Raw genomic sequence first — 27,351 nt, 5'->3', positions numbered from 1 at the left:
TTTGGCTTAGTCCATTCTATGTGCGCGAGTATTGATGGTCCGAATGTGAGGATAACAATAACAAACCAACATTTCTGGCTGGAGCGAAAGTGAGGATAACAACGTTTGCACTTGAAAATTGGATTCCGCAAGTGTAGGTGTGTAAACATCTGAAAGCTCAATACGCCAAGAAATGAAAATCAGGATCAAAACAAAACAGTTTGTCTCTTCACTTCATTCGCATCATCAGTCCCGTGGTTCGTGTTTGTTTGTGCGGTGCGTGCTCGATTCGCGAAGTAATATTTTATCACTTTTTGGGTGACGGTGGTTATAAGAAAATTTGCAAATTCAAAAAAGAAAAAGTGTCTTCCAATCAAATTTAGTTCACGGTGGATAGAAGGTGCTTTGGTGAATAGAAGGTAGAAAAATCGCAATCGGAAATTTTGCAGTGACTCATCAGCATGTATCAAGAAGGAAAAATGAAAACCTTTTTCAGAAAAAAAAATTGCAAGTCGTATAGCAGTGCTGCCAGGATTATTGTTTGCTATAGGAGTGTTTTAATTTTTTTTATGATTAACGGAATTGGCAAATCAAAGTTGGCACTCGTGGAGAATAGAAGAACTATGAGAGTGATGATGGTTTCGAAATTTTACACGGTGAGGTTAATCTTTAAATGCTTTTATTTTGCAAATGGAGCATTTTATTTAAATCTGGTTAATGCTACGCTAATAGAAAACTTAAGGACTACTTAATAGATATATAATAATATTATAGAAAAAATAATTTCTTTTTAGATTTTTATGTGTATACATAGATTTCAGCTTTTCTACAACTGTAGCAGCAACCAGATTTAAATAAAATGCTCCATTTGCAAAATAAAAGCATTTTAAGATTGCACTCGTATACCTCCCCGTGGAAAATTCTGAAACCATCATCACTTTCATAGTTCTTCTATTCTCCACGAGTGCCATCTTTGATTTGCCAATCCTTTTCCCATACATTCTTTGCCACTACACATTTTCACGAGGCCCACATCTGGCTAATGTACAAAGTTCAAAATAAATCTAATAATAAACACAAACCTCAACGAACGGCAATCTGGATGGCATAACCACAAACGAAGTAACAGACGACTAACTGGCGAAGAAATCAATTAAAATAATGTGATTCCCTGTAATAGAATTTTCTTAGAAGCTTGTGCCATTAGCCACTAGATGGGCTAGTATTTTTGTTTTGATTTGAACATAGTTGATTTTGTGTGCAATATGATCTTTGACAGTGTGCAAAGAGTGTATCATTTTGTAATTTTTTTATGCATTTAAGTTTAGAGTAGAGTGAAAGAGATAGAACCAAAACATTCTAGTACATTTAGTGTTGCCATGTGGCACAATCCAGTAGCAGTGGTTTTTCCATGTGGTACACTGAAAAATTGCATTAGCAGGTGCGTCACCAAAGTTTTCGAGCCGCTCCGTCTATCACTTCGTTTGTGGTATAACTATCCCACAAAATTTAACAAACCATTTAATGGTTTAGATCAGAGTTTGTTCAGTGACGTTTGACGAAAACGAAAAATAAATTGTCACCGTAGAAACATCATCTTTTCCATACATCATTCGTCAGTGACGAAGGGAGTCTAACAGTGATCACTAAGGCTGGGTTTAGACTAGGCAAGTCAAATGATCCACTCAGTTGAATTCAATTGGCTTGAAAAGTTGAGCCTGGTTCAATTTTTTTCAATTCAAGTGAGTTGATCAAGTCAGTTGAATGGCATAGTTTACACGTTCAATTTGCGTTCAAGACAGTTGAATTCAACTGACTAGATCAATTGACTTGCTCTGTCTAAACCCAGTTTAAGGCTGTGAACTATTTGGTGGATTTTTTTTAACTTTTGTTTAAAATTTGACAGATTGAAAGTTATCGATTAACCCTGATATCCGAGCGTGGTTACTTCTGACAGACAAGAAGTTAAATTTTGACAACTGTGGCTGAGTTCTTCTCGAAAACCAGTCGATCGACAGCACAGGGATTTTCGAACATAGAAAATAACTTTCGAAATGTCATTTTTAACCATGAGTTAAATTTAAAGCCTGGTACGCAGATGAAAAGAAAAGGAATATTCCCAAAAGTAAATTTGACAGCTATAGGGAGGTGTCTTTTGCTAAATTTGGAGTTCGTAGGTGGGTGTCGTCTAATTTTAAAATCAACAATTATCAGTTTTCATGTTGTTAAAATGCATCCAAAACATCATTTTTTAAACGCCGCCTAAGGCCTTGTTGTCCTCTGCTGTGCGAAGAAGTCGTCTCCACTCTACTCGATCCATGGCCACACTTCGCCAACCTCGTAGTCTGCGAAGGGTCCGCAAGTCGCCTTCTACTTGGTCGATCCACCTTGCCCGCTGCGCGCCTCTTCTTCTTGTTCCTGTTGGGTCGCTTTCTAGAACCATTTTCACTGGGTCGTCGTGCGGCATTCTTACGACGTGCCCAGCCCACCGTAGTCGCCCAATTTTTGCAATGTGGACGATGGATGGTTCTCCCAGCAGCTGGTGCAATTCGTTGTTCATTCGCCTTCTCCACGTTCCATCATCCATCTGCACTCCACCGTAGATGGTACGCAACACCTTCCGTTCGAAAACACCTCCACAAGCATAATCCAGGTCTCGTGGCCGTAGAGGACCACCTGTCTAATCAGCGTCTGGTAGACAGTCAACTTCGTGCGGCGGCGAATTTTATTCGACCGGAGCGCCCTCCGGAGTCCAAAGTAGGCACGATTCCCTGCCATAATGCGTATTTGAATTTCTCTGCTGGTATCATTTTGGGCGGTCACCAGTGAGCCCAAATACACGAACTCATCGACCACCTCGATTTCGTCACCGTCAATCTGAACTCGGGGTGGGAGGCTAACATTGTCTTCCCTAAAACCTCTTCCTTTCATGTATTTTGTGTTTGATGCGTTGATGGCAAGTCCAATCCGCCTAGCTTCAGCCTTCAGTCTGATGTACGTTTCCGCCATCGTCTCAAAGTTCCGTGCCATGATGTCAATGTCATCGGCGAAGCCAAGAAGCTGGATGGACTTCCTGAAGATCGTGCCACTCGTGCCTATCCCAGCTCTTCTGATCACACCTTCTAACGCGATGTTGAACAGCAGACACGAAAGTCCATCACCTTGCCGTAACCCCCTTCGAGATTCAAAGGGACTCGAGAGTGTCCCCGATCCATCGTCGCCTTGACCAATCGCGTCAGTTTATCCGGAAATCAGTACTCGTGCATAATCTGCCATAGCTGATCTCGATCGATTGTGTCGTATGCGGAATTGAAATCGATGAACAAATGATGTGTGGGCACGTTGTATTCGCGGCATTTCTGCAGAACCTGCCGAATCGCTAAAATTTGGTCCGTGGTAGCGCGGGCACCCATGAATCCCGCCTGGTATTGCCATGTAAATCAAATGGGAATCACTTCACCGTGAGTGATAAGTTGTCACTTCACCGTGAAGTGACATCGGTAATAAGGGCCACCTACTTCATAAATTCGTTCTGCTGAAGTTCACCGTTACAATTGTAGACCCCTAATTTGCTCAAATCATAATGCACACCTTTCTGGATGTTTCGACAACGATTTAAATGTTTAGTTTGACAAAGATGTCAGCTGGAGTTACCTATCCAGCTGGCTAGTTTTCTATTTTACTGTCCACTCACACGGTTTCACAAAACTTCAGACGGATTTGTGGATGGATTCATTTGAATTGGATAATCTTTAAAGTCACACATCCTAAACATACCATTTTTTCATGATTTAACATATCAGGGTAATGTGTCGTAAATTAATTAAATTTGGCTGGTTATAGTATCAATATAATAAAATAATACGAAAAAGATCAGTCTGACAGCTAATGTTTATGTAAACAGTTTTTAATCTTTATTTGTTGATGAATGTGTGACTACTTTGATCAATTTCGAGTAATCATGAGTTACTCAAATTTACTCGCTGCAAAAATATCAACTCTGAGTACAGCTGGCTTGCCCCTGTCCAGTGGCGCCGCGTAACCTCACCTTTTACCTGTGCACCAACTTTCAAAAATAGATTTAATGCCATATTCATACTTGAATCGGTTGAAAAATACACTTAATGAAGAGCTTTGAGTGGGTTGGTTTATTTCCTTTAAATTCCGTTATAATTGCTTATCTTTTGACAGATACGTATATTTCGTCTACTACTTGCGAACTTCATCAGTGCCAAGTACTCAACACCACTGAAGAATCCATCTTTTATCTACGAGTTAAATACTAATCAATAGGTACTAAAAATCAACAGGTATCCACTGCCATGTCACAATTTACATAACCAGGTACCTAAATTTAATCTCCAACCGGTAGAGGCATGTTACGATGTATGGTTTTAGGTAGCATGCTAAAGGGTCTAGAGTATCCGTTTCCTTGATCTCTATTAAGCAATGCTGATGGATTATGTTTAAATATTTCTAAACTTTCTGCTACGTCTAGTTTCCAAGGCGAAGATACACTCCGCAGGATGTTAATGTTATCCTTTGTCAAATTATTTTCAAAATTAATTTGTCAAAACGATATGTCCTTGCAACCTTGGATTTAAATTCATAATGAAGTCCTTTATCTATCTTTTTGTTAGGCTATTTTTTCCTCTGCGATGTGTTCCTTAAACCTTGTTCCCAAAGTCCTTTTCGTCTGACCAATGTAGATTTTATTGCAATCTGGACAAGAGATTTTGTAGACTCCGGCTTTCCCTAAGACATTTATTGAATCAGCTGATTTGTCCTGCTGCTAATCTTCTAGTTAACTCGATATCTATCCATTGCAAGCAATATTTTGATTATTTTTTTTATGTTTTGAGAGTTGGTGCACAGGTAGATTGAGGTTAAGGCGACGCCACTGCCCTTGTCAGATATTGAAACAAATTAAAAGGATGTAACTTTTTCGGATGCCGAATGTTTCACGACCCTCACTCTGGAATTGAACATATGCTCAAAAGCTTGATAGACTCGAGGGTAACATAAAAATACCATAATGATAGAACAATTATTCCACAAATAGTTTGGATAATACCCTGAACACGTACTTAAGCAAAATAACAATTTATTAGGGTCATTTTACAGAACAAAGATCCAGCTCCCGCATTCTTGGCAGCACTGCTCGTTCTGTTTCCTTTTGTTTACGTTTTTCCGTCATCACCCAACAGCCATCATCATCGGTCGATGCTTTTCTTGAGCGAGTGCGAGTATCAGATGGTGTTGTTGTGACTGTGAGTCGTCATCAAATTATTATTCCATCGGCAAGAGAGAACTGAGTGCGGTCGCGTGTTTTGTTTCTTCTGAGCTTCGGTCGGTTGACGGTCTTTTCTTTTTGAGTGCGGGAAATCGCAACGCATACGACGCACGCTGACGACGTTCGAGTAAAGACGAATCGAATCGATAGGAGTGTTGTGGTGGTTGTATAATTTGCAGCCGTTCGTTCCGTTCACAACAGTGCATAGTGCCATCGCTAGTGTGTGGCTGGTGTCCTTCAAGGAAAACGAAAAGAAAATTTCTCTGAAAATACCAAGTTAAGCTGCTGACCTAGCAGAAAATTCTGTACATTGTGAATTTGGTGCCGTTCTTTGTCTGAATTTGGCTGTTGTTTCGAATAGAGGGCGATATTTGGATAACCCTTATCAGCGACGACTAGCATTCAGTGAATAAACAGTTAAAAGGTGTGTACATAAGGGGATTCGTTTCGAAGATTATTGTGCATCGTGTGAGTGAATGTTGTGCTGTGCTGGCTGATAAAAATATACACCTTTCGCGTCGTTCACGTCTAGGTACAAAGTGGGATTGAAAACATAACACACTTGTTGTCAGTTGGAAACGATAATATATACAAAAACGGAAGAAGAGTATCGCTATTTTGTTTGAAAAAAAAAGATCAAAACAAATCCCTGGAGCCTGAGCGGCTATAGCAATCATCATCGGAGAAAATATGTCAACAACAACGCGAAGGAGAAAATCAATATCCACCCCACCGGGTTCGAGGCGTTTACCAGCCCGCTGTAACCAGTGGATGATGATCGTGGCCGTGGCGGTACTGATGCTGCTGGCATATCCCGTTGGCTCGTCAGCAAACAGCTTGGTACGTATATAATCATCTGTATCCATTCATCCGTAACCACCCTCTCTCAGTATCACTCCTTGTTTTTGTTCGACTCCGTTCGGGATCACGGGCGGGCGACAGACTGGAAGCATCATCATCAACGATGCAAAAATGACTGGCGCCGTGTCACTAGTGCAAGGTTATATTTAGAAGAAAAAAATGCAACTGCATTTTGCATCATACACAGGAGTCAGTATTTTTTTACTGGGTTTTTGAATTGTTGAAAAAGTCAGTAAAAATTCAAATTTATATTATTATTATCTATCATCAAATGTGGCTAACAGAACTAAGTATCTACAAGTTCGGAATAAATTGTCACATTTTTGAATTTTCCACAGATTTTTAAATTTTTACTGCAGAACTGAATTCAAAAATTAATAAAACCTTACTGACTGGATTTTAGTGTGTTCAAATTCAGTTTAGTTCAATTCAAACTTTGCTTTTCGGTATATTTCATTCGAAAAAGAGTACCTTCCTAATTGTGCTTTGATTTTCTTCGAATAATCTAGCGTGATAGAGTGATGTGTTTCGCGGACTCCAGCACAGGGATGGATCGCTCTTTTGAGCATCGTTCAATAATTTTTAATATGAAAAGCTAAGCGTTAAGTTCAATTAAAATTTCCGTTAATCCGGCTTAAAATAGATAGTTTAACGCTAGTATTCTTCCATACAAACTTCAAAAATGTCGCACCGTTGAGTCACACTCCGTGTTTCCACTGAAGATTCACTAGAATGCGCACTCGGTTGCACCTTCAGTGAAAACACAGAGTGTGGTTGTACGGTGCGAAAATTTGAAGTTCTATTGGGGGAATACGATGAACGATGGTCCAAAGAGCGAGTTATCCCTGCTCCACCATAAGAGTTCCTGTTGAGTCAGGCACGTTTGTGGCTGTTTTTTGCTGATAATCGAAATAGAAATCGTTACACTCAACATGTTTGCTTTATTTTCGCACTAATGATTTATAATCTTATGACTCATTGTCGACGAGTATTGTTTGGTATTTCACCTCTTATGTCATGCTGATCAACACCAAATTTTGGTATCAGAATACCGTTTTCGAGCTATAATTTTTTGAAATATTTAAGACGTTATTTTGAAAACTTTGCAACATTTAAATAGACCGAATTTGAACAAAACTGTGCACCATTGCCCTTAACCAGTGGCGTTTCCTTAACCTCAATCTACCTGTGCACCAACTCTCAAAACATAAACCAGGGTATGGACTACCTGGTAAAAACCTGGGAAATCAGGGAATCCATTGTTGTACCTGAAAATCAGGGAATTTAATTGAAATTCAGGGAAATATTTCCTAATCACAGAATGTTTTTAGAAAGTATGACTGACTTTGCTAGTTTCATACAGCTTAATTACTCGGTGTAGTTTGAGGATGGCTGTTCAATTAACATTTTAAATATAGTTGCAAATTTATGGTTGCTCAATGCTTGATGTTGCATTTTTGCAAGTTGAACAAGAATTACTCAAATAAAAGGGTATTTTGATGATTTTGCGGCTAATATAAATTCAGCTCCCACTGGGTGTTGACACATTCCTGAGTTGAACTGAAATCCTGAGGGTTGTCGCTAAGGGGATACCTGTGCTATTATTCACACTAACGTTAACTAAAGGATTTAACAAAAATCAATTGTTATCTGCCTCGAGGGAAAACGTGTTGACATCGATGAACTCATTATAATCTTTAAAGAGTGTTTCTGGCTCTAGAAGAAGATTCGACGTCAAAGCATCTTATAGTTTGCCGTTCTGTGTGACCAACCTTTTCCTCCGGTAGCCTTTTGGATTTAAGGACCTTCTTCGACAAATCCTTCTTAAGGTACTCAACCATCTCTTTATATTTCTTTGCCTCCACCGCCATTCCACATGAGCAGTCTAGAAAATAAAGAATTCTAGAGTAACATTTGAAATGGGCCTATGTCCAAAACGTAAACAAACCAGAAAATGAATTTTAAATTTTTCCGCTACTATTCATATTTAAGAAAACTGAAGTATTTTTGGCATTTATATTGTTCACTATAATAATAGTAACTGTATCTCAGTATACAACATGTCCTAGCTTCGGCTGGACATATACTAAAATTGGAACGATACAGAGTAGATTAGCATGGCCCCTGCGCAAGGATGACACGCAAAATCGTGAAGCGTTCCACATTTTTTATCCGCATCCTCGGCCTACGACTCGATAGGCATCTAAAACGCTGGCCAGACTGGATAGTTATAACATGTTATAACGGTTGTCAAATAATTGCAACACAGAATCCACCATCAAGATAGCGCTATAACATGTTATAACTCTGTAGTCTGAACGTACTATAAACTTTGTCGACCACTTTAATGAAGTGGAAAAGAGCTGCCAAACGAGGATTGATTTACTCCGAACATTGACCAAAAAACAACCGTGCTATTCGTATGCGTGTAGTAAAAGCGGTAGTTGATTCCAGACTGACCTACGGTTTAGAATTGACTTGCCTGCCTGCTGATAGGTTGGTTTCCAAACTGGCTCCAGTGTATTATCAGGCCATTAGGGTCACATCAGGTCTCCTCCATCCACCCCCAGGTTGGCAGCTTGCGTGGAGAGTGGAAAGCTGCCTTTTGAAAAGTGCATAGTTCCATCTGTTAGCAAGAGGTTGGAACTCACCCGGTCTGTCCATCGATCCGGCGATAAAGAACAGCTTCCGAGCGGGAACCAACCTCCCTGCACTAGTGAGAACAGTAGCCGAATTACATCGAACCAAATATAACAATCATCAAGTACGATACACCGACGGATCCCGAAGCGGCGGTAGAGTTGGTATTGGAATTTCCGATTCGGAGCTGTGTTCCTTTTACCGACTACCAGACCCTTGCAGCGTTTTCACTGCTGAAGCAGCCGCCATTCTCGTAGCTGCCACCCTACCTTCCAACAAACCGATCGTCATAGTCTCCGATTCTGCCAGTGTTTTAAAGGGTGACACGGTCAAAATTTGGTCAAGGGAAAACGCGTGTAAATCGGTGAAATCGTTTATTTAAAAAATCAAATTAAATTTCTTTTTCAAGTTCAATTAGTATAAAATTCAGGAAAAATATTCAGTTAGGCTTCCGCTTTTCCAAATCCGAATTGCCGGGCCTTACGCTTGACCCCTGCCATCAGATTTTGTACAGCCACCTTGTCCACCTTCTTCGCCGCAGAAAGCCAGTTTGCCTTGAACTGCTGCTCGCCCTTAGCAGTTTTTTTGGTCTTCTTTAGGTTCCGCTTGACAATAGCCCAGTATTTCTCAATTGGGCGGAGCTCTGGCGTGTTGGGAGGGTTCTTGTCCTTGGGAACCACCTGCACGTTGTTGGCGGCGTACCACTCCATGACCTTTTTACCGTAATGGCAAGATGCCAAATCCGGCCAAAACAGTACGGAATAACCGTGTTTCTTCAGGAAAGGCAGCAGACGTTTATTCAAACACTCTTTCACGTAAATTTCTTGGTTGACAGTCCCGGAAGCTATGAAAATGCTGCTTTTCAAGCCACAGGTACAGATGGCTTGCCAAACCAGATATTTCTTTGCGAACTTTGACAGTTTCATGTGCTTGAAAACATCTGCTACCTTTCCCCTTCCTTTTGCCGTATAAAACTCCTGTCCCGGAAGCTGCTTGTAGTCGGCTTTGACGTAGGTTTCGTCGTCCATTACCACGCAGTCAAACTTCGTCAGCATCGTCGTGTACAGCCTCCGGGATCGCGCTTTGGCCGTCGTATTTTGTTTATCATCGCGATTTGGAGTCACTACCTTCTTGTAAGTCGATAGTCCGGCTCGTTTTTTGGCTCGATGCACGGTTGTAGACGATACACCCAGCTTATTTGCGGCATCTCGGAGAGAGAGGTTAGGGTTTCGCTTGAAACTACCGGCAACTCTCTTTGTCGTCTCAGCGGCTTCCGGTTTTCGATTGCCCCCCGATCTAGACTTCCTGGCTGTCGACAAACGTTCCCCAAACACTTTAATTACATTTGTAACGGTTGATTTGGCAACTTTTAGCGATTTTGCCAACTTTGCGTGCGAGTAGCTCGGATTTTCGCGATGCGCGAGCAAAATTTTGATACGCTGCTCTTCTTGCTTGGACGGCATTTTGACAACTGAAGAGTGAATTCCAAAATCAAAATAGGAGCAACATTCTACACACACACACCTTCAAAATGAGGGGTGTTCAGGTTTTTTAAATGCAAAATTGAAAGAAATACGTCAAGTTGATATTGACCAAATTTTGACCGTATCACCCTTTAGCAGCTCTTCAGCTGAACACCCCTGGATCCAGGGTATCCAGCAGTTCGCTCCAGTTCGGAAACAACCTTTGTCTGGGTCCCCGGACACTGTGGGATCCCCGGACACTGGCGGCATCCGGAAGATAGTCCAACTTTTACACCAGAAAGGTCCCGTCCCCGACATAAAGTGGTGGATCAATATCACTATATGGAACTGCTGGACTAACGAATGGATGCGATCTCGAGACTTATTTATCCGGACGGTAAAAGGGGATACCAGGAAATGGGAGGATCCACTTGAACACTGACTCCAAGTCATTCTATCCCGGTTGAGAACCGGCCATACCAAAGTGCGGAGGCCGATTTAGACGACAGTGCGGTACGTGCACTGTCGATACGATTTCTTATGCGAATGCCCCCAGTACCATGGGCCCCGTTCCCTTTACGGGATCTCAGGCAGCATCAGGGATACCCTGACCAATCCAGCATCGCTGCACTTTTCTGCTTCCTTCAGGAGGCAAGTCTGATTAACCAAATTTGATCTATGAACACCCAAGCAACGACTACGGACAATGATCCGGACCAATATATGGACTCAAAACTATACCTCGGCAACAAATACTGACTCGGACACGGATGAACGAAGATATCGAACATAGCAAAGCATGTACAAGGACACGGAAATGGACGAATTATGGCACTAAAATTAAACACAGCGACTACAAAGGAACAGGACACGAAACTTGAACTTGACCACGATTATTCAAAAGGACAGTAACATCGGTAGCATTAAAGGAAAATTCTCAACACTGAATTATTAAAACTCTGTTATTATGGGAACTCCCTTCTGGAGCTTCCGCCCATCCCCTAACTCCGTATCCTCGGGGTTCTCTTCTGGAACCTCACCTCCCCTTCCTATTAGCTCTGTAATTAGGGGGACTCCCGTCTGAAGTCCCCACTCCTCGTTTTTAAGAGATGAACCAGCCCAAGGCTGGAAATCTCTCTAAAAAAGCAAAAAAAATATATATTTACTACATCCATAATATGCGAAAAGCTTTCAAAAATATAAGAAAATTGATAACAATTTAATTTCATAAAAAAGCCTTTTTGTGAATCTTTCCATGAATAGGCCCTTTTTGTTAAGCCGTTGTGCTTGTCATCAGAAATGGTACGCCCATCTTTTTTTCGCACCGCAAATTCAAAACAAATCACGAAAAAACGACCCTGCCTCAAGCAGTAGGGCCTAGCCTTGGTTTGAAATTTTTCAATCATTGGCCCTTCAAAGTCATTAAACTTATCAATGAAATGAAATAAATGAATGGTTGGCCGTTTTAGCGTGCGGGCCTATTAATGAATCGAAAAATTTCGTTTATCGGCCTTGTTATCTATAATTTTCGGGAGTTCCACGAAAAAAATCAATATGTTGATGATAAGTAAGATATATGATAACGATTGTGAAAAACACCGCCATGCCAACACATTCTTGAATATATAGCAAAGAGAGAGGGGCCTTGAGAGAGTACCACCCAACAGATGTAAGAACCACTAATCAGAATGATGTAAAAAAAAATCAATTTATTCGGCCATGAAAATAAAAAGTTTGTCCCGGGCTTTTACGGGTTAAGACATGACAATCAGTTTCAAAGAAACAGCTTTACTATAAAATATATTGAATTTTGAATTTTTACAACTTACTTAATTTTAGTAAGTCTAAGATCTTAAAGAATTCAATGTCTTGAAGTTTCGTATTCTTTCAAAGTGCCAGAATTAAGAAAAAAAAAAGATTTATTTCAAGTCTGTAATTTACTTTATGGAAGATTGGAGATCTTCGGTGAAGTTCCATTAACTTCACAAAAATTTTTTGGAACTTTACAGAAATGAATGAAAGACAATGCTGAGAATTTCAGTGAACTTCATAAACAAACTGCGGGAACAAAAGGAATGAAAATATAGGAAACTTACTGGAAGCTGTAAGAACCTCAAAGCGGTTCGATTAGCTTCCTAACAACTGCAGGAACTTTTAAGAAGTTCATAGAATTTCAGAGAATTTCACCGGTGAGAAAACTTTAGATATATTTTGAACTTAAGAAAAATTGTGAAAACTTTTTTTTTAGATCTAGAGATCTTTGGGGAATGTCCAAGGGCAGTTCTCATAAGTTTAATCCAGACTTTTGGAGCAGTTTAAAGATCTATAGGCGTGAGGAGCCTCCCTTAGTCGGTAAAGGCGTAGCTACAATGCCAGACCATGCTGGAGGTAGCTGGGTTCGATTCCCGGTCCGGTATAGGAGTTGGAAAATTTCTCAAGGGGGCATAGAGTATGATTGTACTTGCCACATAATTATACTAATGCAAAAATGGTACAGCCATCGAAAGCTCCTAATTAACACTCCGAACACGATGCCTCCGGTAGTTCATTATTTTTCAATAGTGATGGAGGAATATGACATGCACTAAACTACAATGGATCAAATTACTGGTCGGTCCCCCGAACAGAGAAAAAAAGGAAAGATCCGAGAACTTCAGGAACTTTCATCAACATCAGCAACATGCGGGAGCCTTTCAAAGAAGTTAAGTAAGCTCCTAAAATAGGGGTATTTTCAGGGGAGTTCAGTTCTATTATTTTCAGAAAATATGCGGAAATTTTTAAGAAGTTCCCAATTTTTCAGAAAACGTCAAATAGTTGAGAAAATTATTAAGGTCTTCACATAAGTTCAGAATTTCACGGCAACTTAAACATTTTTAGGACAGCTCAATTAAATTCAGAGCAGTACAACAAGCTTCATAAGAACTGCAAAAACTTTATTAAATTATTGAAACTTTTGAGAAGATCCATGATCGTTAGGAAAAATGAGGAAATTTGTGGAAGTCCGAAAAAGTTCAGGTATGTTTAAAATTTGATGAAAACTGTTGTGAGCATCGGACTAGTTTCATAGATTACGAAGGAACTTCAAGGCAGTTTCGTTAACTTCAGGAAAATTTTGTGGAATTTCCAAGTAGTTCTGAAGGCCTAAGTATAGTCAATTCCATGTTCAACGGAGATTTCTCACGAAAATTCACTTGGAGTTCTCCTCAGTAGTAGCTTTCTACACTCCAGAAACTCTCATGAAATTATTCTAAATAAAGCAAACCTAATCTATCCTAATTATTCTATAATTTCACTTGGAACGCTTCTCTGAATTATTTAAATAATACCACTACTGATCTAATCTACTAATTCCACTGAAATATGCCTGTAAATTTCGTTGAAACTATCCTCCGAATTCAATTTTCTTTAAATTTTCCTCGGAATTACCTTGAAATTCTTCTCAGTAAGAAACTCTGTGGAAAGCATCTCAGAATTATCATTGAATTCGTTTCAGACCTCCAAAATTCTACTTACATTGAAAATCTGCTAAGAATTCATTTGCATTTCTCCTCACAAATTCCTTCGATTTCTCCTCATAATTTGTTCAACAAATTCTCCTACAATTCTTTTCCGAATGCCTTTCAAGATCTCCTGGAGTTATTCTCAGACTTAATTGTAATCCTCCTTTTAGCATCCCCCTCGTCCCCTTAGTATTCTCCGAAAAAAAAAATCAAATACTTATGCCCCGGATTAGTTTCTCCCACAAACTTCATGAAATTATCCTCAGAACGCTCTTGGAGCTCTGCTCCTCGGAAATTTCTATGATTTTTTATTAAAATTTACTTTGAATTCAATGCAGGGTTTTCTTGAAATTCTACTCAAAACTATCTCAGGCTTCACATGAAATCTACAACTCCTCAGAACTACCTTGAAAGCAGATTGTACTTGATGTTTTTCTCAAAGATTTTCCCCCCAGAACTCCCTTGGAATGAGGTCCTTAGAAATTACAATAAAATTCCATTACCCTTTGAAACTGTGTAAGGAACATTTAGCTTTATAGGTCGTTTAGCGCTTCCCACCGAGTAAACTTTCGGTTGCCTTTGTTGCTGGTGGCAGCCTAGATTCTTGAGATCCCAATATGCACAGAAATCGTTTGTTCTTTATTCCACCATAACATACCGGCTGGGGATAAAAACAACTGAAAACAAACGAAATTAGGTGGGCATCTGTATGAACACCAATTCGCAGATAATCTCCATTCTAATCCACTCCTAAACTTTCTCAACTTTCAGACCCTAACCGGAGACAACTGCATCGTAAGGGAGCCCCTGTACAACATAACCTTCAACCTAACCGCGTTGGATTCCGAACTGGCGCACCATGTCAAGTCGGACATCAACGAGCAGTTCCTGTTCGATGTATGTGATCAGCTAAATTTCCCATGCAACAACATCACCGGTGGAGCGGCATGTCTCAACCGGAACGACAAATCGCAAGTTCTGCTGGGAATGCGTTCGACCCTCCAGCTGACGGACGGTCGAATCCATTTCAATTTCACCGGTGGAGAGCCCTGTCGCAATGGGATGAACTATACGTTGGATATCATACTGATGTGCAGCTACTCGGTGGTCAAGGAACCGTTGAGTGTTATACCGTATTCAACGGACCAGTGCAATTACTTCATATTCTGGACGACCAGTTTGGCCTGTGCTCCGCTGCCGGATCGAGTTAAAGCCAATGAATGCGCCGTCAAAGATGCCACTGGCCATACGTTCAATCTGCTGCCACTGAGTCACACCAACAACCACGTCGCCGATCGCAATGGATCGTACTTTTCCGTTACGGCTTGCAAGCCGGTTCAATACGGCCACATGACTATGTGTCCACCGGGAAGTAGCGTTTGCTTCGTGAACAACTCGGAATCCGACTATAGGAAGCGTTATCACGACTATGGCCAAACGGATCCAAATCCGACGATGGAAGGCGATAAACTGGTGATGCATTTGAATTCCAGTGAGGGAAGCTGTCAGAATTCGAAGATCATTTTTGAATGTGACCCGGACGCTACGGAAGAGACTCCGGAGTATGTCGCTAAGGAGGGTTGCGTTCATGTGTTTCTCTGGCGGACGTCACTAGCATGTAAGAAGAAGGAATTTTGCGCTGTGGTGGACCCGAACAGCGGACTGACGTTCAACATGAGCTCGTTGGCAAACCGAGTCTATTCTGTAAAGGAAGCGAACATGTCGTATGAGTTTGGAATCTGCAAGATGGCCAATAGCCAGTGCCCTGGTAGGTTAACTTTTTATCGTGGAAATTTAAAATCTAGTATGTACACTAATCCAGAATTTCTACTCGTAGATACGTCCGGAGCATGTCAGCTGACCAACAATAATTTGCAAGCCGTCAGTTTGGGTATCGTCAACGATGACCTGTTGTACAACATTACCGGAGCTCCGTATCTGCTATATCAATCGGGTTCCATTTGCAATCAAAATCAAAAATGGACCACAAAAATCGAATTCATCTGCGAAACTGATAAGGGAGACAAGTCTCAACCCAAGTTGGTGGAAAACAACAATTGTGAGGTGATCATTCAGATGGAAACGGAACTTGCCTGTAGCAAAGGAATTTCCTGCGTCGCTATGAACAATGAAAATGACATAACAGTCGATCTGAGTGCGCTGATCAACGCCGAATCCAATTACGAAGCACTGGTCAACGATTCCCTCGCGATATCGAAGGCTAGGAAATTCTATCTGAACGTCTGTCGTCCGTTACTTTCGACTTATGGACTGGGGTGCCCCGGAGGATCGGCCGCTTGCATGGCTGTCAAGACGCCTAATGATACCACTCCGAAGGAAGAACTATCGCTCGGTTATCCGGACGTTTCGTTGACCATGGTTGGTGACCGCGTCCAGCTGAGGTACCTTCGGGGAAGTGATTGTCCCGACGACAATGCTACGCAACTTTCGACTGAGGTTGAGTTCTACTGCCAACCGAAAGCCGGGCGAGGTGTACCGATTCTGCAGGAGGTAATGCACGAGTGCCACTACCGGTTCGAGTGGGCAACGAATGTGATGTGTCCACGGTTTGGAGCGGAGTTCCGCCAGAAAAGTTGCGAGATCCTGAGCAACGAGACGGGATCTAGTGTTGATTTGAAGAAGATTTTCGCCAGCGGGGAGCTAGTGGTGAATGCCAGTAAAGACAGTGGGTCGCAGGAGTTGCGGGATGGGAAGGTGCAGATTTGTACTAAAAATTTGACGGTGGTATCGAACTATCGGGAGCAAGCGGTAACGATGTTCTTTACCGTTGGCGATTCGAGCTGCAAGGAAACGGGAGGTGAGTTGAGAGTGATTGCGTTTCGGTACGATTTTTAACTGGCTCTTTTTTGACATTGCAGGAAATATCAACGTCAATCTGCGGGTCAAATGCGGAAGTCTACTAAGCTTCAACATTTATCAGGTAAGTGGCATGGTTCTTTTGGGGCTTAAGTCCTAGATGTAAAATGTACACTTGAAGCACTTATTTTTAAGGCCATCGTAAAATATTTGGACATTGATATTTAAAAGTATCGACTGGGCATTCCAGTTGGGACGACTCGAGGCTTTCGGATTCAGAAAACCCCAACTGCGTATTGTTTACCCTATTTATTACAACTTCACATCCGCCACATCCTTCTGCTCCCGTTTTAGATTTACCTCCCTCAGCGAACTGTTTCGCCATCGATGCTCCTCTTTCTGAGCCTTCCGTTCCTGTTTCATTGTGACTACATCGCGGCGAGGCATTGCATAGAGCAGCTTTCGCCAAAAGGCCACGTCATCCTTCCGCAGATACGTTGTCGTACTGAAGAACATCCTCAGCTGAGGATCCAGTTCATCCAACCGTTTGCTGACGTCACTGGCCAGGATGACGATCAATCTCGTCCGGTTCTCCCGGAGCGATTGATCGAACGCCAACCGAAACTCGTGCCGGGTCCATTCCGACTGCAGGAAGTGCTTCGTCACGTAGACAATCGTACGCCGCGAGTTGGTGATGGCCTGGATGATTTGCGATTGAATTGGCATTCCGACGATGAAATCTCTCACGTGAATGCAAAGTTGGAACTTTTGTGGAGCCGCTTCCAGGGCCGGAACGAGCTCGCTGGCTACGAAGTCTTCGTCGTGGTGGGAGTATGAAATGAATGCATCGTATTTAAAATGGGCGTCCGCTTCCACTTCGGAAACGCAACTCAGACACTGATGGTTGACAAAGAGCCAAGTTTTGATTGCCCTTTGGTAGCGATAGTAGATCGCGAATCCAACTGCGATCAGCATGAGGGTAAGGAATGAGATCGAGGTTAGAGCGAACATTTGATTCTCGCATGATTGTTCAATCGTCGACAGTAATCGTCCGGAGTCACCGCAGGTTAGGGTGTTGAAGTTGCTGATCTTGGATTGAAGGAGAAGCATCCGGTTGGCAAGCGCACAGTGGCAAGGCCAATGATTACCGTGTAGATGAATTTGTTTAAGTTCCGGCAGCGCCATAATTGCATCTACCAGCTTCATATCCAGATTTTGGAGAGTATTGTTTATCAGAGAGATCGATGTGAGGTTGTCATGCAAATTTGCCACACTCCAGCTTTCGAACAGATTGTTATCCATTAGCAGAGAATTCACCAGTCCGAATCCGGGATTGCTTTCGAGCTTTGGAAGCAGTCGAATACAGTTGTTGCGAACGTCCAGAACGACCGATGATGCATTTAGATGCAGCTCCGTTGGGATCCGCGGTATCGCTTCCAATGCCTTGTGCGAACAATTCATGATCAGCTGCCGTTGGGGTCCGAACAACCGACAGCTGTGGCATTCCTTCGGACATAAAGGCTGCTCCAGATCACAGAATAATTGCTCTTCGTTCAATTGTTCGATCCCGATGGACGGAATAACCCTTAAATCACGTTGCCTTAGAACCAATCGAACGAAATTCATCAACCGGCAATCGTAACTCAGCGAGTTTCCCTTGAGTATTAGCTTAAGTTGAAGCTGGTTGCTGTTCAGAGTTTCGTCGCTGACGTGTACATGTTGGATACTATTGTAGGATAGGTCCAACTCGCGCAATGTTTCGGGAATGACACTGACGTCTAAGCTGGTCAGTAGATTTTTGCTCATTTTCAGTACCTTCAGACTGGACTTGTCGGCCCATAAGCCAATGTTGCTTAGTTGGTTCGATTCGAGTGATAGCTCGGACAGGTTCAACCTATCGAAGGGAGAGATGGACTCTGGGTTGGACGAAATGTCGGTGAACATGTTTCCGTTCAGGTTGATCTTTTTTAGTTTGTTTAGTTTAGGAAAGATCTCCTTGGTAATGGACTGGAGCTGATTTTTGGCTAGTTCTAGATCCTCGAGGACGTTCAAATTGGCAAAGATGGGTCTGGAAAAAGGGAAGAGTTAATTAATTAATTATTCTATTAAGCTCTCGCAGGGTAACGAATTTGTAATAAATAATCAAAATTTCATATTTCGATCCCGTTTGTACGAAGCGACTAGAATCTGGAACGATTCTAAAGAATTTTGAATTCGACATTTGGACCTCTGTGTGCTGTGCTGAACTTTGCTGGGGATAACTCTCGGATGAGGCCAACAAACCCCACTTCCATACTACTCTCCTGATCTTCTACGGTCAGACGAATATGTTACCCCTATAACTTCGAGTAAATCGCAAGTAATCGGTCCCATCCATACTAGATTTAGATTAAGAAAATCTTGTTCTTTGAAATAAGAGATATTACGGCTCCGTAAAGCTGCCGGCAATGAGGCTCATACTGATTCACTTAAAAAGTTTCCCTTTGACAATTCACGCTTAGAATTTTAGAATTACCATGGAATTCTCGTCAGTATTTTTTCTCTGGAAATTCTTTTGAAACATTCCCAAAATAGATTTAAATTCTCCTCATATTTCATTTGAATTTCTTCTAAAAATTCCATTGAGATTTTTCTCAAAATCAGCCAACAATTTTCGTAGAAATTTCGTACAAATTCCCTTGAAAATTTGCTCTCACAACTACAGACATCAACAGGCTGGATTCGACGAAGCGTATCACGGATGAGATGAAAGTCGAAGACATATGCGACTCTGTTGAACACTCGATTGGAACAACTTTTGACAGACGTCCATACTTTTACTGTAGGGCAGCCGTCTATGCTGTTACGAACCCTCATTGGGAGCCAAGCAATTTTATGATGCTTTTCTTACAGTTGAACAAGAATACTCAAGGCGATATTGAAATATTTTATTGCTGATTGCATCTGAAACTGAAATCAAAGTAGTCGTTGGATTACCTGACCTGGTCACTCCTGTTATTTTTCGCTGTCATTCCAATATAAGAGCTCGATGTGAGCAATTCAAGTTTGCTTCAATAAAACATTCTTTTGTTCGTTAAGTCTCGGCCTGTTCATTATTGTCCTGTCCACGTATTTAGTTCCTTCAGGTTAAGGGCTCGTCTACGAAGGAAGGCTCCGGAATTCCGCAGTTGAATGGAACGAACTTCGAGAATTGGCGGTTTCGAGTTCAACTGTACTTGGATGCGGCAGAAGTTTAGGACGTATTCACCAAGCCAGTTCCCGGAGAATCGGACCAGGGAAGGGCGAAGTTTTTGCAGATAGATCGGAGAGCGAAGTCCTTACTAGTTGGATTCCTTTCTGATGAATGTCTAGGCATAGTACGGGACAAGGAGACTGCTCGAGAAATGTGGAAGGCACTGGAAGATACATATGCGAAGAAGTCTGTAGCAAGTCAGACCTTGTTGCGGAAGCCAGGCTCCGTACATCCAGGCATCGAAGGAACTTCGATGCGTCGATGCGGCATCATTTTCAACAGTTCGACGATATCATACGCCAACTCAAATCGGCAGGCGCGTAAGTATCGCAATTATTTCTCACCCTTCCCGATAGCTACGACTCCCTTGTAACGGCTCTAGAGAATATCAACGAAAACGACCTCACATTGGAGACTGTGAAAAAGCGGTTACTGGCTGAAGAATCCAAGCGGTCTGATAGGATGATTCGAGCGAAGACAAGGCAGCAGTGTTTGTTGGAGGCAGAAATAAGAAGCAACGAAAGTTCAACGGAAAGTGTCATCGATGTGGCAAAACTGGCCACATGATGAAAGATTGTCGTGTCAAGAAGACTGTTTGGTAACGTCAACGCAGCGGTTGGAAGCAAAGCAGTTTCGTTCATGGTGAACCAGAAGCAACCGAGGGTGCAGAACAAGCGAACCATCTTCTACGTGGACTCCGGTTGTAGCGACCATCTGGTTAACAGTTTAGATTGCATGCAGTCGGTTCGGAAGCTCAAACAACCTTTCGTTATTGATGTGGCCAAAGATGGTGTGTCGATTGTTGGGAAATATGAAGGCGAAGTCAAGGGGATTTCCAAAGAAGGTATTCTGATCCAGATGAAAAATGTAATTTTCGTACCAGAGCTGCGAGGCAACCTGCTTTCTGTCAAGAAGATGTCCCAAGCCGGGATTGACGTGTTGTTCACAAGCCGCGGCGGAAAACATCAAGCGTTGATGAAGCAAGTAGATGCGGCGATCGGTGTGGCACAGTTGCGAGGAAATCTCTACGAGTTGGAGTTAGATCTGGACGTGGTAGGACCTACAGCAAATCTCTGCGCAGCGGAGGTCAGCAATCTCTGGCATCGTCGTTTGTGTCACGCCAGTCAAACCACGATTAATGCGTTAGTTCGACACAATATGGTGGAAGTTCTTGGTCCAAAAGTTGATTCAATTGGATTCTGTGACACATGTGTGCTTGGAAAGCAGTGCAGAGAACACTTCAACGGAACTAGTGAGCGAGCCAGTCGATTGCTAGAGCGGATACATTCGGATGTGTGGGAACCAATCGATCCGCCGGCTTGGGATGGATCGAGATATTTCGTCTCGTTTATAGATGACTACAGCCATTTTACGTGCATCTACCTGATGAAGAGAAAGTCCGAAGTCTTCGTACATTTTCAAGAGTATAAAGCCATGGTAACCACCCAGTTTGAAAAACGAATTTCCAAGGTAACTGTCGATCAGGGACGTGAGTATTGCTCCGGAGAACAGAAAGCGTACTCCAAACGAAAGGGAATTCAAATTCAGCCAACCGTTTCATACTCGCCTCAACAAAACGGCGTGGCTGAACGGTTAAACCGAACCCTAGTAGAAAAGGTGAGAACCATACTTATCAATTAAAATATGCCAAAGTTCATGTGGTCGGAGGCAGCACTTACTGGAACGTACTTACTCTCCAAGCTGCGAATCTTTGGATGTAAAGCGTTTTCGTGGGTTCCAAGCCAGCTGAGGAAGAAGTTGAACAACAAGAGTCGGGAGGCGGTCTTGATTGGCTATGCTCCAAATGGCTACCGCTTATGGGACAGAAAAGCAAGAAAAGTATTCATCTCTCGTGACATCAAGTTCGATGAAACTTCTTTACCATACGCAAATGAAGAAGATGAAGGCTCGAAGGTTCCCTGAGTGATTTCCATGCTGTCGGTCGAACAAGAAGCAGTAGCTGTTATCGAAAGCAAAACCGAAGATGAAGTCGATCCGGATACGAAAAGCACCGTTGATCTGGATGAAGAACCAACCGAAGAAGCTCCATCCGAAAACCCTGGGGCGCTCCCTTCACAACATAGAGGTGATGACTATTCAGAGTCTGACACTAGACGCAGTGAACGGAAGCGCAGGCTCCCAGATCCTCCGGAATCGTACGCCGAAATCGAAGATCGAGAAGATCGACAGCTCTGGATTACCGCAGTTAGAGACGAGTTAAAATCTCTTGAGGACAATAAGGTGTGGACGACGGTGGAATGCCCTGCTGGTGTCAAGCCCTTGCAGTCGAAGTGGGTCTTTCGCGTGAAAGAGGATGAGGAAGGAAACCATGTGCAATGCAAGGCAACACTGGTAGTCAAAGGTTTCTTGCAGAAGGCTGGCCTGGACTACAATGAAACATATGCGCCCGTTGCGAAGTTGACGACGATTCGAATTGTGCTGGCCGTAGGCGTACAAAGGGGATTCCAGTTCCATCAGATGGGCGTCAAGACGGCGTTCCTTCATGGTGAGCTACAAAAGAGAATCTTCATAGCTGTTCCGGATGGCGTCAAGGCAGACCCTGGGCTGGTGTGCCAGCTACAGAAATCGCTGTGTGGTCAGAAGCAGTCTCCTCGTTGTTGGAACGAAAAATTCAATCAAGCGCTGCTGCACCCGTATCGACAAGAGGGGAAAAGACGTTGTTTTCATCGTGTTGTATGTCGATGATCTACTGATAGCAGGTATGCAGCTATCCACCATAATGAAGCTGAAATGCGAACTGTCGGCGATGTTTGAAATGATCGATTGTGGAAAGTTGACTCACTTTCTTGGGATGAAGATACGGTACGATCAACAAAATGGTAGAATGATGCTGTCTCAAGAAACCAGCCTGGAAAAGATCTTGCAGAAGTTCGGCATGGCGGAGTGCAATGCAACAAGGACGCCAATGGAGAAAGGATTGAAATTGGATTGTCAAGTGGCCGAAGGTGTTCAAGAACCGTACCGTGAATTATTGGGAAGCCTGATGTACGTGATGATGTCCACAAGGCCGGACATTTGCTTTCCTATTGGATTCAGCCTGGGCCACTGATACTGACGACCGGAAATCAGTAAGCGGATTTGTTTTCCGTGTTTTCGAATGTACTGTTGCGTGGTCAAGCTAGACGCAAACAACAGTTGCAACTTCTTCAAGCGAAGTTGAATATGTAGCGTTGAGTGCTGCAGCATCGGAAGCAATATGGCTAGTCGGTGTTCTAGCCGATCTCGGTGAGCTGAACATTGAACCAATCACCATATACGAGGACTACCGTGGATGCATTGGTATGACCAAGAACTTGGAGAGTAAGAGAGTCGAACACATCGACATTAAACACCATTTTCTTCGTGATCACGTCGCTGCTGGTAAAGCTATTGGTGGAGCCGATTGCCAGCAACAACCAGTTGGCTGACTTCTTCACTAAATCGTTGGACGTCGGACGATTTAGGAACTTCGGACGATGCTGGGACTATCCAAGCGATAGGGGGTGAAATCAAAGTAGTCGTTGGATTACCTGACCTGGTCACTTCTGTTATTTTTCGCTGTCATTCCAATTCAAGAGCTCGATGTGAGCAATTCAAGTTTGCTTTAATAAAACATTCTTTTGTTCGTTAAGTCTCGGCCTGTTCATTATTGCCACGTCCAGTCCACGTAGTTCTTTCAAACACCAAACAGAAAAGTACAGTTTCCAAGGGGTAAGTCACTCAGCACATTGTGCCGGAATTATATTCTACACAGCTTGGGCACATCCATTGGCACATTTTCGGCATACCTTCGGCACAATCTCGTAGGCATTAGATTGTTGTAAATAAAATGGGAGCACTGCTGGACAACTGTCATTGAAGTTGTTCAGAACATTAAGTGCTGTTTGACTGTATGTTCAGGAACATCTTCTAATTGAATATACAAGAGGAACTCAGCCCACCAGTTCACTTATAGATCTAAATACGAAATGTAGGCTCTAGAGTGGACTCAAGAGGAAGAGGCAGTCAATCAGACCTTATTAATACCCTTAATTCAAATAATGCTGCAAATGACACAAAGCAATCTAAAGAAGTCTATTCATCACCCTCTATAGTTGGTCTCTAACAATGCTCCCCACCGGTTCCAACTCTTTCCGGCCGAAAGGCTAGATTTCTGGTCTGCCTTTGAGGGCATTATAAAACACTAAAACACAGAACTTTTATTACCCTATGGATCACAAAACACCGAAAATTCACACACCCACCACTTCCCGCGTCATCCTCAATCCGATTTATCCTTGCGATTTCAAACCAAAACATTCAAGGTGTCAGAAATACCGGGTTGCCGCGATGGGTATTTTACAAACAATCGCAGCTTGCTCTATGACCGACACAATCGCCATACTTGCGGCACACTGACAAAAAAGATGACCCAAGATTGGTGTGTGGAGTGACCTACCCCTTGACAGTTTCGCACTGCACACTCAAACAATCTCAAACAATCACTACACGATCATAACAACTGTTTTCGAACATGTTTTTTTAATAATATCTGTACCTATCTGGCCTATGTGTGGCCCTTTTCAAAAATGACTCTTTAGTCCAAATGGTCATCTCTCCTACTGAAAATATGAGCCTATTATCATCTAAATCGAAGATGGTTACGCACGATTTCAGGTTTTTGGAGCTCATTCTGGATGGAATCCCTCTTTCACTAGTTGGACTGCAATTGCTCAATTTTTCCATTTCACATGAAACCAAATCATCCATACAGGGAAATCAAAATAGGATCTGTTTGTTTTCTCACATACATGAGTGTGATCGTTTGTTTTTGTAACCTGGCTCCGGTCGATGTACGCTCTGGCTCACCTAATCGCAATCGAAGTCGCCATAAGCTCTGCAAGTCAATCTAAATACATACAAGCTACTGTGTTATGACCAAGATTGTAACTATAACAACACGTACCCAACACTAATGGTGAATGTTTTTACCTCAACAATTGCCAGAACGTACAACTCTATACACATCATTGCATAGGAATTTCACTGATTATTAGACCACACATACTTTCACCTACCCTTTCAGTTGTGCCAATTGATTGTCACTCAAATCCAGTATCGTAAGGCGGCTTTGATTGCGGAACAGCTGCTCCTGAATGATCTGCAATCGTCCGCCAACAATTCGCAGCTCTGTGAGCGACTCCAGTGGCTCAAAAACGTGCTCCGGCAGCTGCCCATCGTCGAATCTCAAGTGTAAACATATCAAAGCTCGGTTGTTTCGAAAAGCGTCCTCTGCCACCCATTTGATTGGATTGGCTTTCAGATCGAGCACCGTCAAGTTCCTTAGCACGGAAAATACCGTCGACGTTATTCTTGCAATGTTGTTTTGCTGTAAATGTAACTTATGTAACGACGGGATGGCAAATATTTCAGGAAGATCACTCAGTTTGCTATTGTTTGCAATGAAGATTTGTTTCACGAACGGTTTGTTCGCAAGAAAGTTATTCGGTATCACACTAATTGAACTGCCCTGTAAGTAAAACTCTTCCAACTGTTCACTATCCGGAAGCAAATCGTTGTCACTCAGAGTTATATTCTCGGCGTATATTTTCACCTTTGTCAAGTTCAACCCACTTAACGGCAACTGATGTTCGAATCGCGTACCATCGTAGAACTGCACCGCTCGCACATCACGTATTCCGATCTTGTCCAGAGTGTCCTTTAGGGGGGCATTCACCAGGCAAGAGTACACTTCTAGTTTTCTTATCGCACTAAAGTCGACGCCAAACGGCATCGTCAGGTTCGTGTTTAAGTTTCCTCCATCACAGTTAATGCATAGTAAGGTGTGATCGTTCCGATTAAGACATGATTGTTCCAACCGAAAATCAGAGCACCACACTTGTCCATCGATGGTACAGTTGCACGGACCCGGTTCGGGAAGCGTCCTAAATTGGTGGCACAAATTGGCTCGCGCCACCGGTGAAACTGCACCGAGCGCAAACAGAAGCAGATTGACAAACATCGGCATTACACCTGCACCGGAATGATTCTCACTGTCAACTATCAAGTGGCTCAAAGGTCACCGCGATCGACTAACCGCCGACGGCAGTAAACATTTGATTGCTGTAGGTATTGATGCGACGCAGTAATCGCAACTACTGACTTGATGATGATGCTCTGTAGGCAAAGCTGCTAGTGGGATGGTTTTGGACGCCACTTCCCGTTGCAATTGTATATTAAAACGTGATAGCGCTGAACTAAGTGTGCGGCAGCGGTGATCAATACTGTACTCTGTGCGCTTGCGCTCTTCGGCAACTGACCAATCGTCAGGGCGATCGCGTTTGCCTCGAAGAATGCGTTATTACCTAAATAATGTCATTCACAGCCTATTATTGGTTTATTAGATGCTGTTTATACAAAGGCAACTGCACCAATATTGGGATCCGATCGCCAAAATTTGCCATCGATGCATTTTCTCTTTGGTTTGATTTTTGGTTTTCGCTTTCGAATCAAAATTTGGGAAATTATCCAATGTTGATCGTACTGCCATGGATTGTTATTTACAACAGATGGTATGATAATGGATGTATTCGGGAGTTCTCGCTATGTCATGTGGCTAGAGTTCACGAGGCAAAAAAGTGTTTACAGTTTGGAATTTACTACTGCAATTACGATTGGTCAACGCAATATGATATTAGTTTGAATGAGTCATTGTGTGATATTTATTTAAATTCGGTTTGTATGCTACTCATTTGCCTCTTGAGAATGATTTACTTGTTTACATTTTATTCTAATTTTCGACCAATTCGTGTTGCAACTCCCTCCAAAGGCGCGCTCCTTTGTCAGTCAAAAACGGATTCCTTCGCAGCAAAATCAAGCAATAACCGATAATGACCATGCATCAGAATCCTAGTCTTGATCACCTCAAACTAGCGAACAGTGAATAAAAGATTAGGAATCACGTAGATGAAAAATAACTATTTTTTTCTTGTTTCAAGATCATCTTCGGTGGACAAAGCAGAGTCGTGTCACTATCAACAAGGCATAAAAAGTAAAAAGGACTAAGATGTGTTCCTTTGCGTTAGCGTTAGCGCTAGATTAGATACTAGCGACACTCTCGACCCTTTTGAAAATCTCAGTCAGATTAGTTTAAGGAATAATGCTGGGGAGTAAACATTAATCTAAACAAGAATTCCAACAGCATGACTGTCGCTATTTCCGGCCACGCCCATCTTTATCATAACTAGGGATAGGGAAGAAAATGTTGATGTATTACTTACTTAACGACAGGCCACCGACTTAGCGACACCCTCATTAAGTGCCACGGAGTTGGACGTTCGGGTAGGGTATTCGGTTAGGATTCGCCTCAAGTTGGAAATGCAACCAAAAGTATATATTGTTTATGTGTTGCTAATTTAATCTCTCGATACCCGACTATCGAAAGAAAATGTTCATTTTCATGACAGTCAGTAAGCAAAAACAATTCCTCTTGGGTCATCGAGCATCTCAGAACCATAACGCTCCGCGACAAAACATGACTACGTTTTCGCTTGGTATATAACGAACGACTGAAATACGCGATAATGC

The 27,351-nt window shown here is 42.4% G+C and overlaps 2 protein-coding genes and 1 non-coding gene across 6 annotated transcripts in view; 2 read left to right on the top strand and 1 right to left on the bottom strand.

Annotated features, from left to right (window-relative positions):
* The first annotated feature begins 227 nt into the window (after nt 1-227).
* Lerp (lysosomal enzyme receptor protein) overlaps nt 228-27,351 on the top strand; it is a 483,866-nt gene continuing 456,742 nt past the window's right edge. The window contains exons 1-5 of one of the 4 annotated variants that reach the window (XR_010517500.1): nt 228-398; nt 5,187-6,112; nt 14,508-15,504; nt 15,574-16,554; nt 16,616-16,677. Coding sequence is in view for 3 of the 4 variants with exons in the window: in XM_065218874.1 (XP_065074946.1) it covers nt 5,963-6,112; nt 14,508-15,504; nt 15,574-16,554; nt 16,616-16,677 (2,190 nt within the window). In the remaining variant the exon portion in view is untranslated. Of the gene's footprint in view, nt 399-5,182; nt 6,113-14,507; nt 15,505-15,573; nt 16,555-16,615; nt 16,678-27,351 lie in introns of those variants that run through there. The other 3 variants (XM_065218874.1, XM_065218872.1, XM_065218873.1) reach the window with 3 other exon arrangements.
* LOC135698816 (U6 spliceosomal RNA) lies at nt 8,196-8,302 on the top strand. The gene has a single exon (XR_010517504.1). It is a non-coding gene; the product is annotated as a U6 spliceosomal RNA (small nuclear RNA).
* On the bottom strand, nt 16,684-26,604 carry LOC135698747 (protein toll-like). The gene is made up of 2 exons (XM_065218871.1): nt 24,843-26,604; nt 16,684-18,621 (listed from the first exon to the last, which is right to left on the bottom strand). The coding sequence occupies exons 1-2, from the start codon at nt 25,790-25,792 to the stop codon at nt 16,866-16,868; spliced, it is 2,706 nt and encodes a 901-aa protein (XP_065074943.1). The 5' UTR covers nt 25,793-26,604; the 3' UTR covers nt 16,684-16,865.

The sequence above is a fragment of the Ochlerotatus camptorhynchus genome, unplaced genomic scaffold (assembly GCF_037179485.1).
Source record: "Ochlerotatus camptorhynchus isolate MF236.1 unplaced genomic scaffold, CSIRO-AGI_Acam_v1.1 ptg000094l, whole genome shotgun sequence".
Taxonomy (NCBI): domain Eukaryota; kingdom Metazoa; phylum Arthropoda; class Insecta; order Diptera; family Culicidae; genus Ochlerotatus; species Ochlerotatus camptorhynchus.
The sequence above is the reverse complement of the archived record's forward strand: the minus strand, read 5'-3'. Positions and strand labels throughout refer to the sequence as shown.

What these genes read in the sequence shown, in the direction of transcription:
- LOC135698747 (XM_065218871.1), bottom strand. Translation starts at nt 25,792, where the DNA reads ATGCCGATGTTTGTCAATCTGCTTCTGTTTGCGCTCGGTGCAGTTTCA. An exon ending in CAATTGGCACAACTGAAAGG is followed by an intron (nt 18,622 to 24,842) that starts GTAGGTGAAAGT and finishes CCCTTTTTCCAG; the next exon opens with ACCCATCTTTGCCAATTTGA.